General features: G+C 44.7%; 1 protein-coding gene and 1 long non-coding RNA gene across 10 annotated transcripts in view; one reads left to right on the forward strand and one right to left on the reverse strand.

The window, feature by feature from the left end:
* SDK1 (sidekick cell adhesion molecule 1) overlaps nt 1-22,465 on the forward strand; it is a 575,941-nt gene that overhangs the window by 467,828 nt on the left and 85,648 nt on the right. For all 8 annotated transcript variants that reach the window (XM_083585530.1, XM_083585534.1, XM_083585535.1 and 5 more), the window contains 3 exons: nt 9,775-9,890; nt 11,397-11,586; nt 14,019-14,117. In XM_083585530.1, the coding sequence (XP_083441656.1) occupies nt 9,775-9,890; nt 11,397-11,586; nt 14,019-14,117 (405 nt within the window). The remainder of the gene's footprint in view (nt 1-9,774; nt 9,891-11,396; nt 11,587-14,018; nt 14,118-22,465) is intronic.
* LOC310749305 lies at nt 9,918-14,080 on the reverse strand. 2 transcript variants are annotated; one of them, XR_014541551.1, is made up of 4 exons: nt 13,977-14,080; nt 13,319-13,453; nt 11,935-11,998; nt 9,918-10,200 (listed from the first exon to the last, which is right to left on the reverse strand). It is a non-coding gene; the product is annotated as an uncharacterized lncRNA (long non-coding RNA). The 2 variants fall into 2 exon arrangements; XR_014541552.1 differs by lacking the exon at nt 9,918-10,200 and adding an exon at nt 11,598-11,692.

Here is a 22,465-nt window from a genome sequence, read left to right on the forward strand (position 1 = left end):
CAATGGTTACAATACATTAAAGCACGCTTAGAACCAGCATTAGAGTACAGTTTGCCCTGACAGAGCCCAGTGGTCAGCACAGTCTGCACTTCAGTTTCTAAAGACCTGTCTGAAAATGAGGGTCTTAGCCTGCTGGCAGAGGGATGGCAAAAAGGGAGCCAGTCTATTCTCCCTTGGAAGGGAATCTCACCATCTGGGAGCAGCCACAGAAAATGCATTCTCTCTGTCTCTTGTGTGACTACTAAGTGTGTTGATGGGACTGAGAGATCTTAGCACCCAGGCAAGTTCATACAGGGAGACATGATCTTTCAGGTAGCCTGGGCCCAATACAAGCTGACATTGGATTTGCTGTTGTTGTTCTTTAGTCGTTTAGTCGTGTCCGACTCTTCATGATCCCCTGGACCAGAGCACGCCAGGCACTCCTGTCTTCCACTGCCTCCCGCAGTTTGGTCAAACTCATGCTGGTAGCTTCAAGAACACTGCCCAACCATCTCGTCCTCTGTTGTCCCCTTCTCCTTGTGCCCTCTATCTTTCCCAACATCAGGGTCTTTTCCAGGGAGTCTTCCCTTCTCATGAGGTGGCCAAAGTATTGGAGCCTCAGCTTCAGGACCTGTCCTTCCAGTGAGCACTCAGGGCTGATTTCTTTAAGAATGGATCGGTTTGATCTTCTTGCAGTCCATGGGACTCTCAAGAGTCTCCTCCAGCACCATAATTCAAAAGCATCAATTCTTCGGCGATCAGCCTTCTTGATAGTCCAGCTCTCACTTCCATACATCACTACTGGGAAAACCATAGCTTTAACTATACGGACCTTTGTTGGCAAGGTGATATCTCTGCTTTTTAAGATGCTGTCTAGGTTTGTCATTGATTTTCTCCCAAGAAGCAGGCGTCTTTTAATTTCGTGACTGCTGTCACCATCTGCAGTGATCATGAAGCCCAAGAAAGTAAAATCTCTCACTGCCTCCATTTCTTCCCCTTCTATTTGCCAGGAGGTGATGGGACCAGTGGCCATGATCTTCGTTTTTTTGATGTTGACCTTCAGACCATATTTTGCGCTCTCCTCTTTCACCCTCATTAAAAGGTCCTTTAATTCCTCCTCACTTTCTGCCATCAAGGTTGTGTCATCTGCATATCTGAGGTTGTTGATATTTCTTCCGGCAATCTTAATTCCGGCTTGGGATTCATCCAGCCCAGCCTTTCGCATGATGAATTCTGCATATAAGTTAAATAAGCAGGGAGACAATATGCAGCCTTGTCGTACTCCTTTCCAATTTTGAACCAATCAGTTGTTCCATATCCAGTTCTAACTGTAGCTTCTTGTCCCACACAGAGATTTCTCAGGAGACAGATGAGGTGATCAGGCACTCCCATTTCTTTAAGAACTTGCCATAGTTTGCTGTGGTCAACATTGGATTTATTATTTATTTATTGCATTTCTTTGGATGTATATGTATATAAAAGTCTCACAGCAACTTAGCAATATTCTTATGCATTGAGGGCACTTTTACATAAGTCATACGCAGCTCCCTGATGCAGACACGGCGCTCCGAGGCACAACCTTCCTTCTTGCCCAGGGGCAATAAGACGGAACCTGGAGTGCAAGAGACTAAGGCACAAAATTTAGCTTCGTATCTCTGCTGTTGAAAGCCATTTGAAAACCTTACTAGAGGTATCAATAATAAATGGAGATTAGACAAATTTGTGGAGGATAAGGCTGCCAATGGCTATGTTTTACCTCCAGTGTCGGAGTCAGTCGGCTTCTGATACCAGTTGCTGGAAATTGCAAGTAGGGAGAGCGCGACGGTGTTCAGCTGCTGCTTGCAGGCTTCCCAGAGGCATCTGATTTATCACTGTGAATCGTGGGCTTTGGTCTGATCCAGCAAAGCTCTTTGAAAACTACACAATACATACAAATTCATGGGGGGGGGGGGGAGAATGTCCTGAAATTTGTAAATGAAACTCCTGCACAGGAGATAGAAATTTTGTGCAGAGGACTGCATGTGAGGGGTGGTTGAGCTGAACTCGTTACCTTGTGGCCATTTTCTTGTGTTCAGCATCATCCCTCTGGGTCCCAGATACATCATTACCTTTGCTTGATGGCCTCAATGGTAAGGAATCCTGACCAGAACAGTGACTCACTCATAGATGCAGTGGGTAGCCTCTTCGGAGGGTGAGTCATTCTGCCTCTTGCCCGCATTGGAGGTGATTGGATCATTCATTCAGTCCCAGTGCAAAGAGACAGCAGAGCTCCCTATTCCATTTTTGCTGATTTACTGGGAGGCTGATGAAAAGGAGGCCACCTAGAGCCTCGTAGGAGCCTTTAATTATGAAATCAATTTCTTTCTCATTGCATGCTAGCAGCCCTCTCAAGCTGCAGAGAATTTGCTCAGGGGATGACAGGTACCGACTTCCTCAGCTACTAGTTATTAGAACCTTTGGGCGGCCAGGGAGGGCGGGCACAGAGAAATGGGTTTCAAAATGCATCTATTATTTTGCTTTCTACAACCTCTGCCAGCACATCTCTCAACAGCAAACATTTCACCTCTTGTAATCTGGGAACGTGCTTACTTGGGTGGTCCAGGTTTTGCAAGGAGAAATCTCCACCAGGCAAGGCTCTGGGACTCCTGCCCAGCGGCAGCAAGACGAGGGATAAGCAATGCTCGCTCATTAGCATCTGTGGAAGGTAGTTATTAAGCTGTTATCTAGATAACTTCAAGCAAAGCTCCTCTCTCTCAGCTCCAGCCCACATGCAACCAACGTAATTTACCTTTCTGCTGCGGGTGAATAATTGAATGGAGTGACCTTTCTTGAATTAAGTATTCAACAGTGAAAGTAAATCACCGTCTTCGCTAACCTGCACAATGAGCAAGGGTTGTGTTTGCAATTTGTCTCCATAATCATAGAGGGGCTGCCCATTGCTACTGCATGGTTAAGGCTGGGTCCCATTTATCACTTTAAACAAGATTTCAGCCTTTTTTCTTGTTATAAACAGCTCAGCATCCCCAAATTTGCATATTTTCATTAGTGCTGGGGTAAGGGTTCAATTAAAGCCAGAGGAGCCGTGGCAGGATGCAGAAGCGAGGGAGAGTTGGTGAGGGTGACAATGACAAATAAGTATGATGCACCGATACCCATTTTACATAATCAGTGCACCACATGACCCGTTTCAAGCATCTCTATGGGGTCAGTAGAAAACAGCTAGGTTTATGGGCACGCCAGTCCCCCAACCACTTAAGCAGGAGTTTGCAGAGTTAACCTGATTTAATTGTGCTCAGCGGCTACCATATTTACTCAGGCATGCATTCCATAGATTTCAGTGAGATGTGCAGTAACCATATGGCCACTTTGCCATGTGCCAAACTCCACATTCTTAATACATAATTATTATTTTTAAAAAAACAAATTATGAGCTGATCTTTAGTGTTCAGTCACATCACATGCTTCAAGGAGGCAAGAGCCCATAATCCTAACCCTATCACCCCCACCCCCATTCTGGATTCTGAGGGATTGCAAAGACAATCAACGCTATCAAGACAAAACTGTTCCCACAGCACCCAGTTGTCCAGGAGGAACTGGAGCAGCCCATCATTTTTCATGCATATTTGCCAGTCTAAGCAGCGAGAGGCAATAGCTGGTCTTAGAAAGGAGGCGAGTCTCTCTAGATCTGCATCTTCTTCAAAGGAAAGGAGTCTTCATTCAAGAGTGTGTGCCTTGCATATGGGAAACCCCAGCTTTGATCCCTTCTTCAGTTGAAATAAAATGTGGCTTTTGAAGGGCTGGAAGAATCTCCTTTCCAAAACCCTTAATAACTGCAGTTTGAGGCTTGCCGTTAGTCTCAGGAAAGCTAGATAGGGATATTGCTGCTGTTTTTTACCAGTAAAAGGAAGGTTCTCATTTGAGGGATGGCAGGAGAAGTGGCAGAAAGAAGATAAGCAATTTAGTCACCCAACCCATTCAGGACAGGACTTGGGATTACAGGTAGCTGGATATTTATGTATTATTTTTTAGCAATTTATATCCTGCCCTTTGTACATAGACCTCAGGATGAGTTACAACAGAAAAAAGTAAATTTGCAGGTGCAATCTGGGTAAATATATGGGGTTCCTGCCTTAGGAAAATCAATAATTCCTTTATTCAAAAGGAAAATGTCCTTGCAGGCACCTGGGTTGGCGGTAGCTGAGCTTCAAATATGGCATCTTTGGCAATCACACGGAGCCGAGTAAGATTGTCTTTCATATCTTAACAGTGAGTCCACTCACTGTGGACGTCCTTCCACAGTGGGGACAAAGGTTTCCGGGCAGGAGTTGATCATGTGAGGCTTTGCCAAGCGTGCCTTCCTCTTAGTGCGTTTCTCCCTTTCGTCCTGAGTATGAGCGTCTTCAAAGTCCATGACACCTTTGGTAAAGGCTGTTCTCCAACTGGAGCGCTCGCAGGCCAGTGATTCCCAATTGTTGATGTTTATACTACGTTTTTAAAGATTTTCCTTGGGAGAGTCTTTACACCTCTTTTGTTGACCACCAGCATTACGCTTTCCATTTTTAAGTTGAAAATAAGAGTAGTTGCTTATCTACTGGTATTAACCTAATTGCCTGCTGCAGTTTATATATGCTACTCTTATTCCAGCGCTTGTGTTTGGGCAAAAGCACACACTTTTGCAACACACTTGAAAGATTGGTGGAACTGCTAGACACATGGCCAAATTTTAATGGGTAGCCTTCAAAGCCCTGCTGCCACTACACCTTGAATCAAAAGTTGCAGCTTAGGAGGTTACTAGAAATGGGCAGTTCAGAATATATTGCTGGGGCAAGCAGGGGCAAGGGCACCTGGAAACTGGGAGAGAGTGGTCAAGGAGCAGAGGATAAACACATTTGGCAGGAAAGATGTTAGAGATCATTCAAGTGGGATTTTGAATGGGGAAAAAGAGCAAGCCCCTCTGACTGTGGATTGCCCCCATGTTGCTCACAACAATTGTTAGAGATGTTGCAATGAGGGAAGTCTGTCTTGTCCCCTAGCAAGGCCAAGAGACAAAAATAATATGTGTGGGACTTCCTGAACAACTGTAGGCTTCTGCACATTTTCTCCTAACCTACATGCCACAGGAAAGCAATACTGCGGTGCACAAACTGAGCTGCATTCTGAATATCAGTTTACAAAGCTCTGAACAGCTTGACCCTCGCCTCTGAATGTGGCCGTGATAATCTAATAGCTGACTTTATCAACTATGTAGCTGTGGATATGTGCTATCTGGGGGCCAGTACATATAAGGGCAGCAGGGACGCCATGCATCAGAAATGAATTATGGTGTGAAATAGAGGAGGTTTTTTTTATTAAAAAGAAGAAGAAGAAGTACCCATGAAAAGGTTCTCTTCATACAGTGGCGTTCCTATTAACTCTGACTTGAACTATGCCATATTCTAGGACTCCTTCCACTGGAAGAGCAATAGAAGGAGTTAAGAACCAAAGAACTTAAAAAGAGCCTGCTGGAATAGGTCCATCTAGTCCAGCATCCTGTTCTCACAATGGCCAACCAGATGCCTGCAACAGAACCTGAATGCAGCAGTTAGATCCCAGATCCCTGTAGATCCCAGCAGCTGGTATTCAGAGGCATACAGCCTGCAATAGCGAAGGTAGAAAATAACCACTGTAGCCTGTAGCCACTGAAGATCTGCAAAGAAGCCAGAAAACTGCAATTTGTGGAGGGTGCTTGGAATTCTCTGTTAGCGTTCACTTGCCTCACCACCCGCTCAGCAGATCACAGTTCTAAGGAGGCAGGAATTGACTAAATCATTAAATCAGTCTAAGTTTGTGGTGTAGATACGTCCCCGAAGCAGTTCCACTATGGCTTTCCAGCAGCAGAGGGCTTGGCCTTACAGAGCTTAATCAGTCTTATGGACAAGGAAGTTTAAATAACTCAAGGTTCTTATGAACCCATAGAGTTAGGCTTTTCAGCTTGTACTGAAACACATTTTTGCAAAGGGTAACCTCCTTCTTCTTTGAAAACACACGCGTGCACGCGCGCACACACACAGTGATAGTAACCCAGTTAACTTCAAGAGAGCTCATTTGCGAAAACAAAGTACCCATCTTGTGCTTCATCTTTCAAAATAACTATGTGATCAAGAAAAGCGAGTGGCATTGCATTCATCCTGCCACTGGCAAATGGTGAAATTGGCCTGGAAGGAACATGGAAATTTGTTTGGGTCATGGGGATCAGGACAGGGATGTCTGTTTTGTGTCAATGAAGCAATCTACCAATAAACCACAGGCAAGGCTGACGTGATAAAAATGCTGGAAACCCCATGAAGAAGTCCTTGCCGTGGAGGGAGGGGACAGCTGATATCAGTCGTCCCCCCCCCCCATTCAATTTACACAGTTATAATTAACTACTGAATTGACTAAAGCTCATCTGATTAATCAACTAAGGTTTCTTAAGTTGGAAGATAGATTAGGTAGAAAGAGACAGAGAGAGCTTGCGGTTTCTGTGGATTTGTTTACAAACCCAAAAGGACCCAATGTCAGATCTTATCTGCTCACACTAGGACCTCCCCACAATCACCACCTTTTTTATCATTTAAACAAGTGCCTCAAGTGGCCTTGGCCAAAGCAGAGAGGGAAGAAAAGCCACATTCTCTGCATTGTTGGGGCTTAGACTCCCCCTAGCAGTGATCCTTTATTATACACATCTTTTAAAAAAGAAGAAGATGTGAAGGCCGTCTCAGCCTCTTGTGAACCATCCAGAGTGTTGGTGTTGGGGGATGGAGTGAAAGAGATGCTTTGGTTTCTGAACCAGAGAAGAAAGGTATTCATCAAAATAAAGAAATCATTCCCTCCTTGCATGGCAAAATCAAACAAGCGAATATCTGAGCAACAGCGGCTTGGAAAACGGCTGGTTTTCTTTACACCGAAATCTGGCACACCTCTTTCTCGTGCCCTATGAAGTGATTCATGTGGGAGTAGTGCTTTGTGAAGATCTACGGATAAGGCTGTGGCAGCCGTCCAAAGACATTTGTGGCTCCCGGCAATCTATATTCCTTTAACATAATTATATCCTTGTGGAGGATAAATCTAGGAGAAGATGTGGGGGGGGGGGATCCAGCATTGGGAGAAGCAGGGGGAGCGGGGAAGACAAAACTATATTGCCAGCAAAAGCAGAGGAGCTCCATTTCTCATGCCCCAGCTAATTGCTAACAGAGAAACTGCTGTAGTGATAACCTGGAGCCTGCAGAAGTAGAGGGTGGAGCTTCCTTCTCCTTCCTTCAGAGGAACATGAAAATAGTAGCTATAGACTCAGTGCTGGACAAAAAGAAATGGGGACTGAGGCTTGCCTGGTCAGGAGCATCCGAGACTCTGAGATTTCAGGGCCCAAACCTGAGACATAGGGGCACCTCTCTGGTGATGTCACAGGCCAGAGCTTCTTTGCGCTCCTTTCCCATCAGTGAGATGCTTCTGGGCATCCCCCAAGCACCCTGGAGGCCAGAGGCCTCTCTCTCTTCTGGTGAGCTTATCTCACCTTTGATAAGCTACTCCCCTTTCAGCACCACAAGGCAGAGCCCCACAACTGCTTCCGGACCGGCACTAGTGTGGCTTCAGCACTGAGAATAAAGCCTATTTCTCTCTCTCCTCCAACAATCACCTCAAAAGGCCTTTAGAAGTTCCCTCCCTCCCTCCAATGGTCTCTGAAGCTCGGCAGGTGCATCGTGCTCTTTGAGAAACGGTGCCCTTTAGACATTAGAGTGTGCATGTGGAGTAGGGGGTGAGGCATAAGAAGCTAAATAAAATTTAAAAATCTCCGTCAAGACCTTTAAAGCAGCCTCAAAATCTAATCACGTTAACTGAGTTGGTGTTAGCTTTGCCTAAAGGAGCTTGGGGGGGGTGGGGGCGGGTTAGAGGAAGTAATGCGGGGAAAATACATTGGATTTATCCCTGTCTGGTGAAAGTTAGTGACAGTAATTCTGTTGTGACCTTTAAATTGCCAACTTGGTTTTAAAAGGGGAGGGTGTATTTGTTTTGTTCTCTCTCTCTTTTTTACAAAATAAAAAAGTCACATACTTACTTAGGCCATGTCACATAGTAAGCACTGAGGTCTGTTTGGAATCCCAAAAGCTTAGGTGGCTTTTCAAAAGGGTCAGGCAAGATCCTTGCCCGGCTGAGAACGAAATCATAGAATTGTAGAATCACTGAATTTCAGAGTTGAAAAGTACGCAAAGGGTCATCTAGTCCAACACAAAATGCACACACACAAAAAACCAAGAACAAGAAAAAGCACAAATAACCCCTCGCCCCAAATGCATTTTAAAAGCCGTAGGATGTTAATCTGCTGAACACCTGGCCAAGAGAAATATTTCTGCCTAGTGCTAAAGACAGGCAATGAAGGTGCCAGGCAAGCCCCTCTGGGGAGAGCATTCCACAAGTGGAGCACCACCCATTCCTGCTCTGCCACCTTCCTGACCTCGTGTGGAGGAGGCACACTAAGATGGGCCTGAAATGATGATAGCAGGGGCCACGTCGGTTCATATGGGAATGTGTGATGGTGATGGTGAGATGCCGGATGCTAGAAACCGAGGGAGTTTCTGGGAAGAACTTTTGAGTATCTGAGAAACTATGGGGGAGAGCTACTTCCAGAAAGTACATGATGAAGAAAGCACAGTATTTGGGGACACTTCCTTGCGGTGGCTTACGGAAATGGTCCAGGAGAGGGTCCTTGGCTCTGGATCCAGACTATGGATCCTGAGCTTGCTGGTTTTCTTTATTGAAAAAACACATTCTTTTTCTTCATGCTATCCCTATCTGCATCTTGGACAATTACAAGCAGGGATATCCACATTATCTACACAGAAATTGTTCAAGTAAAGAGGAAGAAGCATTTTGATTCAGGATACTGGATTGAATTTTGTTTTTGTTGTTCATTTATTTAAAATATTTTTAATCCATCCCTTTGACCAAAGATTGACCTCCAAGGTGGTTGACAATACTACTGAAAACAATATTAAACACACACACCACTTAGGATACACTTAAAACAACATGATAGGCCCAATAAATTACAGCAGACAACCTTTATTCAGGTGACCTGGAAAGATTAAGTAAGTGGAAGCATTTTTGCCAGCAAGTGAAATACAAAAGTGGAAGATCCTGGTTCATGTACCTGGGAATGGTGCTCACATACTGGGTGCTATCACAAGGCTCTGTCCTTGCTACCCTCAGATGGTGAGGGCATCCCCAGCAGGTGCAGTTCAGCATTCAAAACTCCCATTGCTCTGGGCACGTTTTGCGACAGGGGATTTCATTAACACAAGCAATTTCTGAGCTCTGGGCGCAGTACTGCACCTAACATTTCAGGTTAAAACTGCACAGTGGAGGGAAAGGAGGATCTTTTTCTGCCTCCCCACTTCCAGCCACACTCCAAAGACTGGAGAAGAGATCTTCTTAAGAATATTAGGCATGGAAAGTAGAGCTTTGTGTTGTTGTTTTTTGCAGTCTTCAGATGAGGACTAGACCACGTGAAAAATGAACATAAGATTTTAGCTGCAGTTCATTCATTTTCAGCTTTGTATTCTTGTTATAAAAAAGCACACCTAAACATTCTGTTGTGGCGCCCATAACCTAGGTTTAAGGTGCCATTTAGCTCCTAGCTTTCATATCTCAGTTTCTAACACTGGTGCAGTTCAATGTGCTCTGTGCCCGTTGACCATTGGAGATGACTGGGCAAATCCTAGATGATGAGTGAATGGATTTTATCAGCTTCTAACGTCTGTTAAATCTGGACATTTGCAGTTCCTTCGGCTCCCCCAGAGAACGTGTCGGCTGAAGCTGTGAGTTCCACTCAGATCCTCTTGACCTGGGCGGCTGTCCCTGAACCTGAACAGAACGGGCTCATCCTTGGATACAAGGTAGATCTTCCCAAGCGCTGCTGCGTCTTTTCTGCCTTTGGATAAGCAACGTGTTGTTTTTACTTGATTTTGTTGTTATCTATGTACTAGTAAGTATTGGGGTATTAAAGTCCTGGCATCTGAACTAAGTGCTGTAAGGTGTATCCCAGACCTACAATCCCATACAGATCTCCTGTATTTTAGCTGAAAGGTTCCATTCTAGGGAATTTAGGGATTGTTACTAATGTCAGAAACACAACGAACTGAAGAGAATTCTGTGGCACAGCATATTCCGTGCTGCATCTGTTAAGCTATCAGCAGTGAGATCTCCCTACAGATACAAAAGAGCAGGCTGAAAAGGTTCACTTCGCAGGACAGGTTATCAGTTTGAGTTACTCAGAAGACTGCAGTTTGAACACTGAATGTTCAACATACAATACAGCATACATGTGAGCTATGAAAGACTTTACCTTGTGTCTCGTGTACTGTCTAGCTAATACTTTTGACGTCCTGCTAACATGCACCAATGACTAGGAGATGATTGCTTGTTTATGGATGGCAACTACCATCTACCTGACAAGACTAACCCATTGCTGCGTGTTTGTTGGGGCTGGCAGGGCAGGTGTGTTTGTTTGTGTAAGAGAGAGATACCAATGTTCATTCTGTGTCTACAGAGAAACACTGCAGATTTGGGACTGTGGTCAGCAGAGGAATTTAACCCAGCAGAGAAGTCTTGCTGGGGACTCGAAGGACATGTTGTTTGCTTTTGGGGAGCTGCTGCTGCTGAACAGCCTAGCATAGTCTGTCCCCATGCAAGCACGCTTCTGACTTTGCAACTAGAAAGTGGGGCCCAAAACAAACACTGCTGAGTGGTGTGTTCTTGTTCAGCCAGCCATGCTCTCCTCATTCCTCCACTCCCTGTCTCTGGTTTTCCTTTCAACAGACACTCAGCACGGCAACACCACTCAGCATACCTCATGGACCTATTTTTGGTTTTTCCTCCTTCCAAGGTTTTTTTTTTGTGTAATGCTCTTTGATACTTCTGCAGATCTTGGTGTTCTCACAAGGCTGCTGAAACCCATTGATTTGACTACATAGGAATTGGCAAGAGGTTTGCCATTAGTAGTGTTGCAAACATATATCCCCAGTTCTCTCTTCTGACAAATAGCGAAGTTTCCGGAAACCAGGCAGAGGGCCTTCTCGGTAGTTGCACCTACCCTGTGGAATGCCCTCCCATCAGATGCCAAAGAGATGCACAACTATATGACTTTCTGTAGACATCTGCCTGTGGTAGGAAGCTTTTGATGTTTGCTGTTTTGTCCTGTGTTTTTCTATTTTGTTAGAAGCCACCGAGCGTAGCTGGGGCAACCCGGTCAGATGAGCAGGGTACGATAACATTGTTGTTGCCATCCCTGTCAAATATTGTTCCTGGAATGCCTTGCTGCTTGTGGGGAGCGAGGTAATCCTCCCTATCCTTTTCATATCATTCCATATGTATTTATCATACTCTTCTTTCCCCCCCTTCAGATTTTGTTCAAGCCCAAAGATGTGGAAAGCAAATTAAGCAGCCAAGTCGTGAGAGGGAACCACACCCTTTCCATCCTTCTAGCTGGTTTGCGGAAATATGTGCTTTATGAGATTCAGGTTCTGGCATTCACACGCATTGGGGACGGGATCCCCAGCTCCCCTCCAGTCATCGAGAGAACTAAGGACGATGGTAAGTGTATGCGGATCGCTAGAACCTTCTAGCTTTTTTGGGGGGGTGCATATCAGCAGCTAATCAGGTGGATTCCATTTTTAATCTCAAAGAACCGGATCCTCCCCTAATGTAAAGAGGCACAGTCCTATTAGTTTCTAGCTGAGAATCTGCTCCCAAAAATTGCAGTCTATTTCCCCCCCCCTCCTCCCAGTAATTGACAAAAAGATTGTTTCACTCTAAAACCTGATATTTTATAGCCAGTTCCAGCCTGAAGCAAATTTTTACAGCCCAATTATGAACTCCTACAGAAATCCAATCATAGTAATAAAAAAAAAGCTGTGGGATAATGGGACGTGATAAACAAACCTTGCTGTGATTGAATGTGAGCGCGATGTGGTGTTTCCTGTCCCAAGAGTGTGCCTAGACCAACCTTGAACAAAAGAATAATAAAATGACCTTTTGTGAAATTAGTGCATGAACATTGTATTGTTCTACTTGCCGACACTATCTGTAAGCCTGAGAATTCCCGTTTAGGGTTTGACATATTGAAAGGACGAGAGGCTTTCTGGGGTCTGATGCAAGGAATGTGTATTCATTAGCCACATGGATGTTCAGGGGACTCATGGCTCTAGGGCTCACCTTCACAGCTTCAGCAGACCAGTTGCCCACTTCTGCTAAGCCTGGATGCTGGGGGGGGGGGGGGAGAGGGGTTGGCTAAATGGAGCAGGGGGTGGGGGAGAATTCAGGCTGGCAGAGGGAAAGCCCCAAGCATTTTTCTGTCTGCTCTTGTTGAATGTTTCTCCCCCTAAAATTCTAACAATATTTCTCTTTTTATCATTATCCATTGGCTTGCTTGCTATCCCATGAGCTTAGAGCAGCTTTACAGCAGCATTTTCCCTCAGTTTTAATAATTCTGTCCCTAAGGAACCCACAATCTGAGAAAAATCAAATGGTTTGAGGAGAAAAGAGGTCAAATGAAAGAAAAATAACATTGTAAATATTATATATGTATTTAAAGCGCCACACTGACTAACCAGTCCAAAAAGTCATTCAAAGGACAGCAGTTTTTAAAGGCAGCCAGCAGCTCAATGGCTGCTTGTTGTATGGTTGGGCCCAGGCTACCCGAAAGATCGTTTCCCACTCTATGAGCCTGCCTGGCTGGTTTAAGGGTACTCTCATTAAAAGTTTAAGGGTACTCTCATTTTCCTACTCATATTGAAATGCTGCCCCTCAATGAGGCCAAACTTAGATTCACAAAATGTTTAGGGGTATGTGTACCCCTGTGTACCCCCAGAAAAAAGCACTGGTTGTGAGCATTAAACATGCGCTATATAAAGTCACATGAAAGCTCAGATGTAATGTGGAAATCAACAGTTAGGGATGCATCAGGGAAATGGAATCAACTGCCGTGTGAACACAGCCCAAGTTGGGACAGGCTGCTCCTTACAGAAGCTAATACCTCTTAGAGTTATGGGCTGGCAGGGGGAGGAGGATAAAGCATGATAATGTCATATATACCATTCTCTGGCTACAAATCCATTGGATAAACAAATACATGCCCGAACTGCCATGTAATAAGCATCTTGTCCTCTTCCTTCCTGCATTACCTGTTGTCAAATACTGCTATTTGTTCTTCCATCCCCACACTCCTGACTTAAGCCTGCTTGATTCCTTCCTGATCAATTTAATTAAAAGCATCATAGGGGAGAGCAGAGGTGGGATTTCAGCTTAAGGGGGTGAACATCAGTACCTCTGGATTTGCAAATTATCATTAGCTCCCCCTGGTGACCTTGATAGAGGTAATTCAGCGGCCTGCCTGCTGTCTGTGGCAATGCACAACTTCTCCCCCTCTGATGCTTATGGCCAAACAGAGGTTCCCAGATGCCTAGGTGAAATTGGAAGGCAAATTGAGAGTTAGCTACATGGTTGGAGAATATGATTCAGCTTCGGCAACTGTGTAACGACTTAAGAAACCTGCTTAACCTCTCAAGGAAAAATTCAGTATATGAAGCAATATGCTATAACCAGAGCTATGAAATGCCTTTCAGAATCTGATTGGCATACAGACGTCCCATTATATAGGCTCCAGCATGATTGTCCCCTCTGAGGTCAACCCTAGTTTATCAAAACATCATCATAAATATATTTACTAATGCAATAAAGCATATGAAGTCGGTAGCTGCAATATAACAAGAATTGATGGCTAAGTTGACCTCGAAAGACAGCAAGCTTTTTATGTTGCATGGGGTTTTTTAAGTCTCTTCTGGTCTAAGATCAGTTTTGCACAAGTCCAAAGCTTTCTCACTTGCCTTAGCTTATCAAGACTCTTGATCCAAAGGCACCAGTTTAGATCCTTTCTCCCTGAGATTCCATACCGCGTCATAAAAGAAATTGGGATAAGTTCGCACCTGCCAGGCCCTATCTAATGACCGTTCTCTTGATCTTTTTAGCCCCAGGCTCTCCAGTGCGGATGGTGTTCCCCGAGGTGAAGCTGACCTCTGTCCGGATTGTGTGGCAGCCCCCTGAAGAACCCAATGGGATTATTCTTGGTAAGTAAGAGCAAGAGCTGTGCCAAGGGGTGGGAGGACCAAAAGAGGCAGCCATAGAAGCAGCCTGTCAGCGCATGTTTCTGAATCACTTGAAGGTGTACATATATATCAGGAATTATGGAAGCCTGGAAAATGCAGTGATTCACTTGGTACCCCCTCCTGTGGCCTACTCTGCCTTCAACCCATCAAACTAGCTTGTTGTGAATTCTGAGGGTTTGGATGCACTTGTTCTAAAGCCAGGCCAGGGGTCTTAATTCTGTAACTAGGGGCAGAAAGCAAGAAATAGCACAGTGAGGAACTCATAGATGGCATGCATGCTACTGTCCGGGGATCGCAAGTGCCTCTTACCCCCCACCCCCTGCACCCACAGTGGGACAGAGAGCTTATCAGAGATGTTCTGCTCAGAGTGTGGACTCTGGGATGCCTTCATGAGATCTTGTGGGTACTCAGATGTTTAGATCTCACGAGAGCATCCAGAACCCACATGCTGAGTGGGACTTGCCCAGTAAGCAAGGCAGAGAGCTTCAAAGTTCTTTCTGCGCTGGGAAAACCTACAGCAAAAAGAGCTTTTAAGCTCTCTGTCTTGCGTTCATTTAATTGGCGCAATTTCAACCAGCTGGCTTTCAGCGGTGCAAGTTTGAAATCACACAAGTTAATTGCACATAAGATACAATCGTGCTGCAATGACAATTTTCATGCTGTGAAATTTCTTCTGCTCTCACAGAGCTCTGTGTGAGAGCAAGGCTCTTCTCAGTTCCCTTCTCAGCATTCCTCCACCACCCCAAATACCTCTGGAATGATGCAGGGTGTAGGGCACAAATCTTCTGCTCTTGCCGTAGGCAGTAGAAAGACTACATTTTGAGGATAAAATCGCACATCTCCGTGTTGAGTCAAATGCTGCTGCTGTTATGGAACCAGATGAGGTGTCTGACACAGCAACTTGCCTGATTTTGTGGGATCTCTGTTGATGAGGTGTGAAATGTAGACTTCCTTGACTCCTAGCCATTATGACTAATTTGAGCTAGTTACCAAGGGAGGTGGGGTGGCCAGATGAGTCTGTGATGTGGTGAATGTATCTTTAAGTGGTGGTGGGACTACCTGGCACCTTGAAGGGAGTCAGTAGTGCAACCAGTTTTAATGAAGTCATCCCAATCCAGACCCTGAAGTACTTGACAACTGGTACCCCGTCACAAATACTCCCTTCAAGGGAAGGGAAGTGCTTGAGAGCTTGGTAGCAGTCCAGCTCTAAGCGCTTTTGGAGGAAACTGATGATTTGACCTCTTTCAGTCAAATCAGGCCTGGTTTTGGGACAGAATCAGTTCTGCTTGCCCTGATGCACGAGCTTCTTCAAGGAATTGTGACGTTGTTGGTCTTGCTTGATCTTGGTTCACCACTACAGTAATTTCCTTCCTGGAAATGCACATAATTTTGCCCCTACTCGCATGGAAGCTTCTCACACCGGCTTTAAAAGGTTGCTGAAATTGCAGCTTTAGCATCTTGTGGTTCACCCCTGATACATATTGCACACAATTAACCAATGGACAACATTTGAAAAATGAAAGCTTAAGTCTTTCTGATTAATGTTAAGTCAATAATGCTAGGTACCTCCAAGCAATGCAATTATTTTGCTGTTTGTTTGCTTGCTTGCTTGCCTGTTTAGCAATGTCTGATAAGAGCTGTCTGAGTTCCTCCCTGGGAAATCTAGCAAACCTATTTGTTGTTTGGCATTTTTTGGCTGCCCCATAGTGATATATGATAAGACAATTGCACTTGTCTGACTTTGCCACCTAAGGCTGTCCCCTTAAATGGTGAGCTACTTTATACTTTGTGTCAAATAAAATCTGGAACCACTCATTGCGGACAACAATGTTTCCTCATATGGGGTGTTGCAGCCCCAAATTCTCCCTTGATTATAACAAGGCCCACAAGGTAGTTGGAAGCATCATTAGATATGATCTAAAAGCAGCTCTTTCAGAAACTTTTGGAAAGAAGGAAAGATTCATCACAGGCAGAATCCTGTTGGGTACTCCTGACATTCAAGTTGTTTATTTTATTTTCAAGGGACCTCTGTGCCTTGTGTGCTTATTACCAAATTAAGCCCAGGTACTGAGACACAGGATTCATGTATAAGGAGGAATTCCACCTACTGAAACAATTTGTTTGAAAAACAACTCATAAATACTTATCTTTTGTTCTCTGTCCCTGTTGCACTGCTGAGCAGCTCTGGATGGGGTTTGTGAGGTTGTGAGGTTCTGCTGCGGTGAGATCTTGAGCTATTCTCAAACCGTGAAATTCTTCACTGGTGAGAAGGAATTCTTAGTTAAGTGTGAAACTCAAAAATCCACAGCTTCATTCTCAGGCCAGTGATGAAGGAAAAACAACCTTGCCCATGGGGTTTCAATGTGAAGGCCAAGGGCAGGTAGCCAGCTTGGTGTCCTCCAGGTTTTGTTAGACTCCCAACTCCCAGCAGCCCCATCCAGCATGGCCAATTGACACAGGTGATTGTGGGAGTTGTAGTCCCCCACATCTTGAGGGCACCACATTGGTTACCCTTGGCATATGAAACATTGTTGTTCTTTGGGACAGCTTTTATGGTTCTTCAAATAGGCACATCAAACGGAAAGATTGTTCACTGTATTCATTTGTTGGCATTGTGGAATCCAACATGACTGTGTTAAAAGAGTCATGGTGGTGCAAGGTCAATACAACAGAAGGGTAAAATGTGCCTTTGCTTGCCATATCTGGGCACTCTGGTGCCCACCTACTAGTACCTTAATGTTGCTTTCACATGAAGAAATATAAGATGTGAGAAGATCTTCCCCATCATGTTCCTTTAGTATTTCCCTGGTTTGCTTCACCCTGAGTTTGCTCCTCCTGAATGTCAACTTAACCATTACATTTCTAATATTTTCTTCTGCTCTTGGAATTTGTCCAGTTTCCAGAAGAAGTGTTATAGCTTGTAGGTAGAGCACAATGCTTTGCATACAAGAGATCCTAGGTTCAGTCCAAGCATCTCCTAGCACCAGATCCTAGCATCTCCAGGTAGCATAGTGAAAGTCATCTCTGAAATCCTGAAGACTTGCTACCAAACAGTGGAGGTAGACAGTTTGACTTGATGTAAGCTCCCTAGGTTCATACATAACTTCAGTTTCTTCATTTCACTAGTATCCATTTTTCTACATTGCATCGCCAATAAAGCACTGCAAAATTACACTATTTTAAGTGGTTATATGTGATCACATCAATATTCTTTTTTCTCCTTTGTTTTTATGATGAGGACATGCTCTCCCCCACTCTTGATACAAATGTGCTTAGGTGTTTGGGTTTTTGGTGGAGTTTGACTGTTTGTTGTTCATTTTACAATTGTGCCGCTGATTCTGTTCTTCTGCAGAAAAAGATTCCTGCTTCAGTCATGCGCACGATCACCTCAAAGCAGGGTGGTTTTTTTTAGCAGAGTTATATCAATCTGCATATGTGCATTTGTAATGCAGCGGAGGGAAAATATATGAATGAGCTGAAAACTGTGAATGAACAGAGTTCTGTACAGAACTGAGAAACTAAAAAATGAAGCCTTTCTGATGTTCCACTTTGGGACCGAGGCCAAGTAATTTTGAACTCAGGGGAGAAAATAGGATGGAAATATGTTCTGATATATCAGCAAGAAGTATACTGAAGACTTGTCTCTGCTGTACAATTAAATGGATTGACTGTCTTCTCTCCAAGTAAATCATGAAGGAGCTAAAGATCTTCCAGTAGAGAATTCTCAGAACACTGGGAGAGAAGCAGAGACAGCAACGCAGGTGTAAAATCAGTACTGTTTTGTATCATGGATCCACATTACATTCTTAACATCAGTGCTTTTTTTCTAAAAAAAAAAATGTTTAGGGCTACTCTCATTTTCCTACTCATATTGAAATACTGCCTCTCAATGAGGCCAAACTTAGATTCACAAAATGTTTAGGGGTATGTGTACCTCTGCGTCCCCCCAGAAAAAAGCATTGCTTAACATAATTTGAGTTCCAACAGATGTGGAAGTAGCTGAAGTGTCCCATGATTACTACATCTCTTCTTTTTGAATGTTTGGTAATCTACTATAGGAAGGCATTGTTCAAGTCCTCATTCTGGCTTGGTAGTCTATAGCAGATACCCACACTAAGGTCGTGGTTGTTTCCCTCTTCTATCATTTTTACCCATATACTCTCAATATGCCTTCCATGCTCCAGGTCATAGGTCTCTTCACAAGTGTAAACATCCTTTACAGATCCAACTGCTACTCCTCCTACTATTTGGTCTATTCCTTTTAAATAAGTTATACTCCTCAATTTCTACATTCCAGTCTTGAGTCTCATCCCACCAAGTTTCAGCAATGCCTATTAAGCCATTTTTGCCATCCTGTATTAAAAGCTTGAATTCATCTTGTTTGTTTCCCATACTCTGTGCATTAGTACAGAGACAACTAAAACCAAGAGTCATTCCCTGTACCTACTTCCTTTTTGTGGTTTCCTGCCTTTAGCAGGTTTCTGGATTACTGCTTCAGTTTCCTATTCATCAATGAAGCTATTATACCCAGCACCAGGTGTTCCCCTGTCATCTGTTATATTCTCTCTCTCCCCCCTCCCCCCACCCTTTCAGGTTTAGTTAAAAGCTCTCCTGATCAGGTTCATGATATGTAATTGCTTGTGGTTGGCTTATAAACCTTGGTTCATTTTAACTATGGCCTGATATTACATGCAGATGCTGTCGCAGATGCTGTCTCTGATGCTCATCAAGCTACAAAGTCACAAGGCAAGAAGATTTGGGAAACAAATCAAACTTTGGAGAAACAAGCCATTGCTTGTTTGATTGCCTGTCAGACAACTCCTGTTTAACATGTAGTTTATGAAATAAATTATGACTTAAACCAGCTGTAGCTAACCAATGCCCTGGACATTTGATCTGCCCCCTCAAAGACCACACTGATTTTGTAGCTGCAGCAATAAATAAATGAATGTAGACACAGCAGTGGGGTATGGCCCAGCCTAACAGTTTAATGGGGGTACATATTGCCTTCTCCCCAGACACCAGGTCAATCACTTGATGAGTCAGGAAGGGATGATAACCCCCTCCAGCTCAGCTGTTCTGTATGGAAAAGCTGAGAGAAGACTCTGTGCCTCTGAAAGCTTAAGCAGGCCTCTTTAAGATGCTCTTGCCTCCAAAAATAACTTTTAATTTAATCTGTTTGCATTGGTCTTGCTGCTGTCATCTTGTAGCCCTGTGAGGATACAAAGGGCTTGGCAATGAATGTTTTTTAATAACTTAGATCAAAACATAACTCAGCCTTTTGGAGATCGGCAGTATGAAAAACCAGGAGGCTCCTAGAGAGAAAAGTTTAAATATTTCACAGTGCCTTCTGGTGAACTCCAACTCTTATTTCCGAGACTGTGAAAGAGGTGCCATGTCCCTTGTATTTTTGATGGAGACCTCTTTTGGACCTCTCCCTCTCCCCACTTTAGACAAAGCATCGCCTTGCTACTTCTGGAAATACAGATGTATTTCAAAACGTCAGCTGCAGAACTGGACACAGTCCAAGTTAGAAAATGGGTGTTTTGATCTCATGCTGCATTCATGCCCACCTCCAGCCTTTGAAATGCTAAATGTTAAAAATCCACACTGGAGCAACTTTAACCTTTCAGTGTTATGCAGGGTGTTTCCCCCTTCTCTCCTCGAATGCTGCAACAAATTAATAAATGTCTGCATTTTCAGGTATGCATTGCAGCTTCTAGAGGCTGTCGGTGCTGGTTCTGAAGGGCTTTGTATGGTGATGATGAGCATAAAAGCAGCATTAGTATTCTGAGTACAAAGCCACACTCCTGCCTGTTTGCTTTGGGGAAAGAAGCAGGTGCCTTGGAGTGACCTAACATTTAACAGATACATTCAACTGTTGCCTTTTATTTGGTTCAGAAAGCTCCAGCATGCCAAAGTCACTTGCTTTGTACAACAGTCATTAGAAGACCACCTTTGGCACACTTTGTAAAATTCAGGCTTTAAAGAAGGACTCTCAGTAACCTGAAAGAGGCAAGTGTCAGGTTTATATGGGGAGTCACACCCAGACGAGAGTGGCAGGTGTTTGTATAACATGTAATAAATTTGCAGAGCATGCAATCATAAAATGTGGCGAGCAAAGCTGAGTTATTTTTTAAAAACAAAAACAACTTTCAGTTTTGGCTGCAGTCCTATGTGCATTTACCTGGGAGTAAGTACCACTGCATGTGATGGGATGTGCTTCTCGGCAGGATTTTCTTTGCTAGACAAAATAATGGATGGCAGGTCTATTAGCTGCTCTTAGCTCTTCAGAGGCAGTTTTCCCTCGAGTAGCTTATGCTGGAGACAAACAAGAGGTCAGTTGGTTGCCCTTGCACCTTCTGCACTTTCCAAAGGCATTGCTGGAATGAGGATGCTGGGATGTTCAGTTCCAGAGAGTGCTTCTTTGTATCTTATTTATACTGCCACCCTTGGTAGCACAGCCTTTGGGTGTTGCTCACTATTCCTCTTGTCTCCTTGATGTGCCCTCTCACCACCCTTGATTTTATGGTGTATTATTGCACTGGCCAGTCACCCTATGCAATCTGCCAGTCAAAAATCCCTTTAAGTTTGATTGTTAAGTGCCCTGTAGTATCTGAATGACTGTCCACTCCGGTCAATCACTGGGGAGGGAGCAGTTTTGGTGAAAGCTTTGCTTATTAAAAATATATCCAGTCTCCGTTCCGTTCCAAATGCCAGTCATCTCTGTCTCTGCCACTGCTACTTTTCCTGCCATGAGTGAAGTTTGTTGAGGCATTGTGTGAGCAGGCAAAGATGACAATGCAGGGTATGATGGGTGCTTGGGGTGCCTGCAAATGTTTGGCCCACACTTGTTTGGATTGCTGAGCTAATTCCCAATTTTGTGTGGTGGGAGAAAAACTTATTCCAAGTCAACTTGACTTGAGTCTCTGGGGAGCTTGCCATCACTACAAAAGCCCCCCCTTTTTTCTTCCTATATACAGGGCCATCTTTACCTGGGGGTGAAAAGGATGCGGGGCACCCGGGCACCAAATTCTGGGGGGCACCAGGCGCCTGCCGCTGAAGCCGCCTAAGTTCTTAACTATCTACCTGTTATGAAATAATAAAATTTGACCAAGCTAGAAAAACAAAATACATATACAGTGATACCTCTGGTTACATACGCTTCAGGTTACATACGCTTCAGGTTACAGACTCCGCTAACCCAGAAATAGTGCTTCAGGTTAAGAACTTTGCTTCAGGATGAGAACAGAAATTGTGTTCCGGCCGCGCGGCGGCAGCAGGAGGCCCCATGAGCTAAAGTGGTGCTTCAGGTTAAGAACAGTTTCAGGTTGAGTACGGACCTCCGGAACGAATTAAGTACTTAACCTGAGGTACCACTGTATACCTAGGTATTACTGAAATGCATTCCTACTGTTTCACTAAAGGACTTTCGACTTTGTGCGCTCATTTATCAAAAACCCACCATGCCAGTGGCGGCGCTTGTCATTCACAACAGCACTTTTTAATTTCATCACTTACTGTGATGGCCTGGGAATCCGATTCAGAGGCTGAACCGGAGGAATCCCAGCCTGCACAGGAGTCCCCGCCTCCAGGGCCAGCTGAACTGGGGCAGGGCCTTGATTCTGTAACGCCTGCACCTGTGCCGGATCCTCAGGAGCAGGCACCAGGTGAATCCACTCTGGCTCCGGAGGTGGTTGAGGACTCAGTGCCTACAGGTGAGTCTCCCCCTGGGTCCAGTAACCCTTCAGCCTCTCCTGAACTGCAGAGGCTCAGGGCAGAGAGACGAAGGGAACTGGTTTCTCCCAGGAGGAGTGCTCGCCTTAAGGCCTGAGTGCTCGCCTGAGGCCCCTGGCCTCAGAGAAGATAAAGGCCAGTCAGCCCGGTCCCAGGTTGCGGGAGCAACATCGTTGAAGAGCTGTTTCGGCCAGCATCCAGTCCTGTTCCCCCAGAGTTCCTGTCCTTGCCTGGCTCCTCGCTGTGGACCCCGCTTCGCCCATGGAGGACTGTCTGCCGACCCTCGACTCAGGTCCTGGACCTCGCCCCACGGTAACCTCCCCCCTGGACCAGCACACTTACAGTGATGGGGCGCTGGGTGGATCTTTGCACCCTGGCGGCGCATATGCTAAAGACGGCCCTGCCTATATACATAAAAATGTAAGCCTCCATCAGAGGATTTGCATAAAGGCAGGGCGAGAGGGAGAAAAAGAAAAGGCGGGTTTTAAAATGGTGGTTTTAAACAGCATCAGAAGTTTGAATAAAGAAGGGGTGGAGGGACACAGAGGAGCTGTGAGGTGATGGGGATTCGG

This window comes from Podarcis filfolensis (assembly GCF_964270895.1).
Source record: "Podarcis filfolensis genome assembly, chromosome: 14".
Lineage (NCBI taxonomy): Eukaryota > Metazoa > Chordata > Lepidosauria > Squamata > Lacertidae > Podarcis > Podarcis filfolensis.